The 6,472-nt window shown below is 41.0% G+C and overlaps 1 protein-coding gene across 2 annotated transcripts in view; it reads left to right on the forward strand.

The window, feature by feature from the left end:
- The window catches only part of LOC104896651 (hypothetical protein), a 29,246-nt gene extending 23,929 nt beyond the window's left edge, over nucleotides 1–5,317 (forward strand). For both annotated transcript variants that reach the window (XM_048647605.2, XM_048647606.2), the window contains 2 exons: nucleotides 496–1,266; nucleotides 1,896–5,317. In XM_048647605.2, coding sequence (XP_048503562.1) covers nucleotides 496–1,266; nucleotides 1,896–4,940 — 3,816 coding nt within the window. In that variant the 3' untranslated portion in view covers nucleotides 4,941–5,317. The remainder of the gene's footprint in view (nucleotides 1–495; nucleotides 1,267–1,895) is intronic.
- Nucleotides 5,318–6,472: the final 1,155 nt, after the last annotated feature.

The raw sequence follows: 6,472 nt of genomic DNA on the forward strand, positions 1-6,472 counted from the left end.
AAAAATTATAATGTTGGTGAGGGAAAGGCTTGATGTGATGGAGAGGGAAAGAAAAAAAATAGTTATCTATAAGTCTGTAACAAAGGGATGGGGGAATTTCAATCTTATGGGATATTCCAATATAGTTATGGAGAAAAATAACTGGAACAAAGGGAGTTTTTGGACATCCATGTACATCAATGGCTGGCAGGCTGGGGAACTTTTCTTTGTGCTTTGCCAACAGGCGATTATCTTGCCAGCCTACTTTGACAGCCCACTGCAGAACTTACATTCCGATCTTTGCTTCCCTGACTGACCTCTTTGGGTGCTCTGTGAGGAGTGAGCCAAGCAAGGGGGATTAGTTTCTTTTTTCCTTTTCTTGGAATAATTATCAAGATGGTCAAAGTTTGTTAGCTGAACGAGTTTTTCCAAACTTGTGAATTATATATACATTGTCAATATTATCTCTATATTGCAATTTCTTGAGGAGATGACAAATTTGGCATTTGTATGCAGAGTCAAAAATCTCGCCGTGAGGAGCTACGTATTCACATAGCAAATATTTACCGAACTGTGTCAGAGAAAATCTGGCCTGGTATGCTCAGCCGGAAACCTGTTTTCCGCCTTCACTACTTGAAGTTCATCGAAGAGACTCACCGACATATTCTGACTGCATCACTAGAGAGTTTTCAAGATATGCAACCCCTTCGTTATGCTCTTGCCACTGTGTTAAGATATCTTGCTCCTGAGTTTGTTGAATCAAAATCTGAGAAGTTTGATCTTAGAACAAGGAAACGATTGTTTGAACTTCTTCTTTCTTGGAGTGATGATGTGGGTTCTGCCTGGAATCAAGATGGAATCAGTGATTACCGACGAGATCTGGAAAGGTATAAAGCTTCTCAGCATGGCCGTTCCAAGGATTCTGTGGACAAAATTTCATTTGATAAGGAACTGAATGAACAAGTAGAAGCTATACAGTGGGCATCCATGAATGCTGTGGCCTCACTTCTGTATGGACCTTGCTTTGACGACAATGCCAGAAAAATGAGTGGCAGAGTAATATCTTGGATTAACAGCTTATTTATCGAGCCCGCACCTAGGGCTCCATTTGGTTACTCACCTGCAGATCCAAGGACACCATCTTATTCTAAATACACGGGTGATGGTGGACGAGGTACAGGGCGTGATAGACATAAAGGTGGTCATCTTCGTGTTTCCTTGGCAAAATTGGCGTTGAAGAATCTGCTTCTGACTAATCTCGATCTCTTTCCAGCTTGCATCGATCAGGTCCTCTATTTAATTTTCGTTTCCAGATCTAATACACTCCCCCCTAATATGATCATAGTATTGGTCAATACGGTCATCATCTATGAATGATCTTTCAGTGTCTAAATCCCTCGATGTTATTTTGAACTTGACATCTTAAGGAAACACTTCTATGTTCTAGAGATTATAATCGTGAAAAAGCATTGATATTTTTTTGGAGGTATCTGCTGTGCAGATATTTCTTTTTGCATTTGGATTCTTGATTTTTTTTTTTCTTTAATATTTTGGCCATTGGGTGGAGTGATTTCAGATATTAACTAGTTATTAGGCCCGGGCTAGGCCCCGGTTAAGAAAAAATTTCATTTACTAATATAAGACTTTATGACAATAACACTAAATGCAACTTAGCTTAGTGGTTAAAACTTTAGTATATGTACTTGAGGTCTTGGGATCAAACCCTATACTATGCATTTTCTTAATTTTTTTATTGTACATGGATTACCTGAACTAAAACTCCCTAGGGAGAGAGCCACGTGGCACATTTTCTTGTTTTTGCACGCCTTTTAATATATTTGTATAGATCTTAGTTGTGTAAAATGTAAAAATTTTCTAGGAACTAACGGAAACATGACTTTTTTGTTTTATACCAGTGCTATTACTCAGATGCTGCCATAGCAGATGGTTATTTCAGTGTGCTGGCTGAAGTCTACATGCGCCAGGAGATACCCAAATGTGAAATTCAGAGGTTGCTGAGCTTAATTTTATACAAAGTTGTTGATCCATCTAGACAAATTCGAGATGATGCCCTGCAGATGCTTGAGACGCTTTCTGTCCGTACATGGGCAGAAGATGGAATGGAGGGTTCAGGAAGTTATAGAGCTGCTGTTGTTGGCAATCTCCCTGATTCTTACCAGCAATTCCAATATAAGCTATCTTGCAAACTAGCAAAGGATCATCCTGAGCTGAGCCAGCTTCTTTGCGAGGAAATAATGCAGAGGCAGCTTGATGCTGTTGACATAATTGCGCAGCATCAGGTCTTAACTTGCATGGCACCGTGGATTGAGAATTTGAATTTCTGGAAACTGAAGGATGGTTGGACTGAACGCTTGTTAAAAAGTCTGTACTATGTCACTTGGCGACATGGTGATCAGTTTCCAGACGAAATTGAGAAGCTTTGGAGTACAATTGCTAGCAAGTCTAGGAACATTAGTCCAGTTCTTGACTTTTTAATCACCAAAGGTATTGAAGATTGTGATTCCAATGCTTCGGCTGAGATAAGTGGTGCTTTTGCTACATATTTCTCAGTCGCAAAAAGGGTGAGCTTATACCTGGCAAGAATTTGTCCCCAGCGAACAATAGATCATCTTGTGTATCAGCTGGCGCAGCGGATGCTCGAGGATAGTGTCGAACCTTTAAGGCTTGGTACCAGCAGGGCTGATGTCAACGGGAATGCTATACTGGAATTTTCTCAAGGCCCTACAGCTCCACAGGTGACATCTATAGCTGACAGCCAGCCACATATGTCACCTTTGCTTGTTCGAGGCTCTCTTGATGTCCCACTCAGGAACACCAGTGGGAGCCTGAGCTGGCGTACTGCTGGTGTGGCTGGGCGCAGTGCATCAGGCCCATTGAGTCCTATGCCTCCTGAGATGAATGTTGTTCCTGTAACTCCTGCTGGCCGTTCAGGCCAGCTTCTTCCATCTTTGGTTAACATGTCTGGGCCTTTGATGGGGGTACGAAGCTCTACTGGGAGTATACGAAGCCGCCACGTGTCCAGGGATAGTGGAGATTACTTCATTGACACTCCAAATTCTGGTGATGATGGTTTGCATTCCGGTGCTGGAATGCATGGTGTCAATGCAAAAGAGCTTCAGTCAGCTTTGCAGGGTCACCAACAGCATTCACTTACTCAAGCAGACATAGCTTTGATTCTACTAGCGGAAATCGCCTATGAAAATGATGAAGATTTCAGGGAGCACTTACCTTTGCTGTTTCATGTTACTTTTGTTTCAATGGACAGTTCAGAAGATATTGTTCTCGAGCACTGTCAACACCTTTTAGTTAATTTACTTTACTCACTGGCTGGCCGGCACTTGGAGCTATATGAGGTTGAAAATAGTGATGGAGAGAATAAGCAACAGGTTGTCAGCTTAATTAAGTATGTCCAGTCTAAGCGTGGAAGCATGATGTGGGAAAATGAAGACCCCACTGTTGTAAGGCCTGATGTCCCAAGTTCAGCACTTTTGTCTGCGCTAGTTCAAAGCATGGTTGATGCAATATTTTTCCAAGGGGATCTTCGGGAGACTTGGGGAACAGAAGCTTTGAAATGGGCCATGGAATGTACTTCACGGCACCTCGCATGTCGGTCCCACCAGATATACAGGGCATTGAGGCCAAAGGTAACAAGTGATGCCTGTGTTTCACTTCTGCGTTGCTTGCACAGGTGTTTAACTAATCCTCAACCTGAAGTTTTGGGCTTTATTATGGAGATTGTGTTGACACTGCAAGTGATGGTAGAGAACATGGAACCTGAAAAGGTCATACTCTATCCCCAGCTTTTCTGGGGCTGTGTTGCAATGATGCACACAGACTTTGTGCATGTTTACTGCCAGGTGCTGGAGCTTTTCTTGCGTGTGATAGATCGCTTGTCCTTCCGTGAAAGAACAACAGAAAATGTACTACTATCTAGCATGCCTCGTGATGAGCTGGATACTAGTGTATCTGATGTGGGGGAGTTTCAGCATTTAGAATCGAGGACAGGTGTTGATCTGGGTGGCAAGGTTCCTGCTTTTGAAGGTGTCCAGCCTCTTGTTCTAAAAGGGCTCATGTCAACTGTTAGTCATAGCGTTTCTATTGAGGTCCTCTCACGCATCACATTCCCGTCATGTGACTCTATATTTGGGGATCCAGGCACTAGGCTTCTCATGCATATTACTGGCTTGCTACCTTGGTTATGTTTACAATTATGCAAGGATCCCATAGGCCTTGCCTCACCTCTTCATCAGCAGTATCAGAAAGCTTACTCTGTTGCTGCCAACCTCGCACACTGGTGTCGTGCCAAATCCCTGGAGGGGTTGGCCACAGTTTTTTTGGCATACTCACAAGGTGAGTTCAAGACAATTAACAATTTACTTGCTTGCATAGCTCCCTTATTGTGCAATGAATGGTTCCCAAAACACTCAGCGTTAGCTTTCGGGCATTTGTTAAGATTATTAGAGAGAGGGCCCGTTGAGTATCAGCGGGTGATTCTGCTTTTGCTGAAGGAACTACTTCAGCATACTCCAGTTGATGCTGCCCAAAATCCACATATGTATGCGATTGTGTCCCAGTTGGTGGAGAGCTCTTTGGGGTGTGACGCTCTTAGCGTCCTGGAAGCCCTCTTGCAAAGTTGCAGCTCTTTGAGTGGGACCCATCTGCACGAGTCTGGTGGTTATGAAAATGGCCATGTCGGCGCTGAAGAAAAGCTGCTTGCACCTCAGACCTCATTTAAGGCCCGTAGTGGACCCTTACCATATTCCCTGGGGTCTGGATTTGGAACAGCTTCAATGTCTCATGGACAAGGGGCATCAATCGAATCTGGAATGCCGGCCAAGGAAGTTGCCTTACAGAATACACGGTTGATTATGGGGCGGGTCCTGGATAACTGTGCTCTTGGAAGGAAGAAGGATTACAAAAGGCTGGTGCCTTTTGTCTGAATTATGGGAAATCCGCGAGGAATTTTTTTCGCTGTATATAAGTATTATTTTTGCTGCATCTTGTGTATCTGTACGCTGATTGTACGACCTGTAAAATTTATTCTGTTAGCATTGGCCTTGAAGATGCAAGGATAGTTTAGCTTACAAATTTTGTATATAGCAGTAGACGACTAATCAGTATGTATCTTGATTGATATATACAGGTACCCGCTTACTTCAAAGATTTTGTAATACTGGTCAAAAGTATAATTGCATTTATTTCCTCCAATTTCTTTTAATTAGGTCATTTTGCTATTTAGGGGTGTTTTTCTATTAACTGGAACATTAAACTCTTTTTCCTTATTTGATAGGTTGGCTTACCATCAATCTTTTACTTTCACTTTCATTCTTTCTACTTTTTTCATTTTGTTCTTGCATTTACTCTTCTTTTCTCTACCTTTTGCGTTTTTATCTTTGGTTCATGTGTAAAAGTAAATGTCTTAATTAGATAAAACGAAGGAAGAAACTGAAAGTAAAAGGTAGAACATTAACAGTCATCTTATTGATGTTATATTATCGAGTACTTGTTTAACGCATCTTTGTTTTGTCATATAAGGGAGAAAACTCGGTTTTTCCAAGAATTAGACCCACCTAAAGTGATCTTACGGATGAATAAGGAGAAACTGGGTCTAGAGAGGTGAACCAAATGGTAAGAGAATGGGAAGAGTGCACTTAGTGAGTCATCCAATTTGTTACTAAATTGGTTTCATAGAAACAATGGTGAATATGAACGTCTAGGAAAGTCTTGAGCTCTTCACGTGCATCTACAAAGATAATAAATAATGGTAATGGTCAGGGTCGTGGCAACGATTTTCGGGACCCTGTGCAATTTTTTAAAATTGGGCCCTCTCTTTTAACTTTTTATATATACTCAGTATAGATGATGGCTAAAACTAAATTTTCTCCTGGTATATTTTTTTGAAGGAACAAAATAATCTAGATTAAGAAAGAAGAAACAATATTATTAATTAATATTAAAAAAAAAAGTGGAAAGAAAAGAAATAAGAATAGAAGTATGCAATAAGAGGGAAAGAATGTGAAAAGGCCAAAAAAGTGAAAGGAAAGGATTATTAGTATTGCCAAACAATAGTAATTATTATGGAAAACAATAGTAATTATTATTATGGGGAAACATAGTAATTATTGTGGGAAGTTGTGTCTCCATGTTTAGTGTGTGTTTTTTCAAAAAATTATCATTGTGAAGAATTGAACCCCTGACTAGAGGGTTTCATTTATAAGCACTCACCACTAAACCAAAGCAATTTTGCTTGTCATAGTTTGATGCGTCATTATAATATAGCATACCAGATTTTGGGTCCCTTAACTGGCGGAGGCCCTGCGCGGTCGCCCCGGTCGCGCCGCCCCTCCGCCGGCCCTGGTAATGGTACTGGAATTTATATTTACTTTTTGGTATGAAGTTCCTCAAACGTCCTTTACATCATAAATTTTATTACAACTCAATATCACTTTCTAAAGTGGTAAAAAAATATCAT

Source organism: Beta vulgaris, chromosome 6 (genome assembly GCF_026745355.1).
Source record: "Beta vulgaris subsp. vulgaris cultivar EL10 chromosome 6, EL10.2, whole genome shotgun sequence".
NCBI lineage: Eukaryota > Viridiplantae > Streptophyta > Magnoliopsida > Caryophyllales > Amaranthaceae > Beta > Beta vulgaris.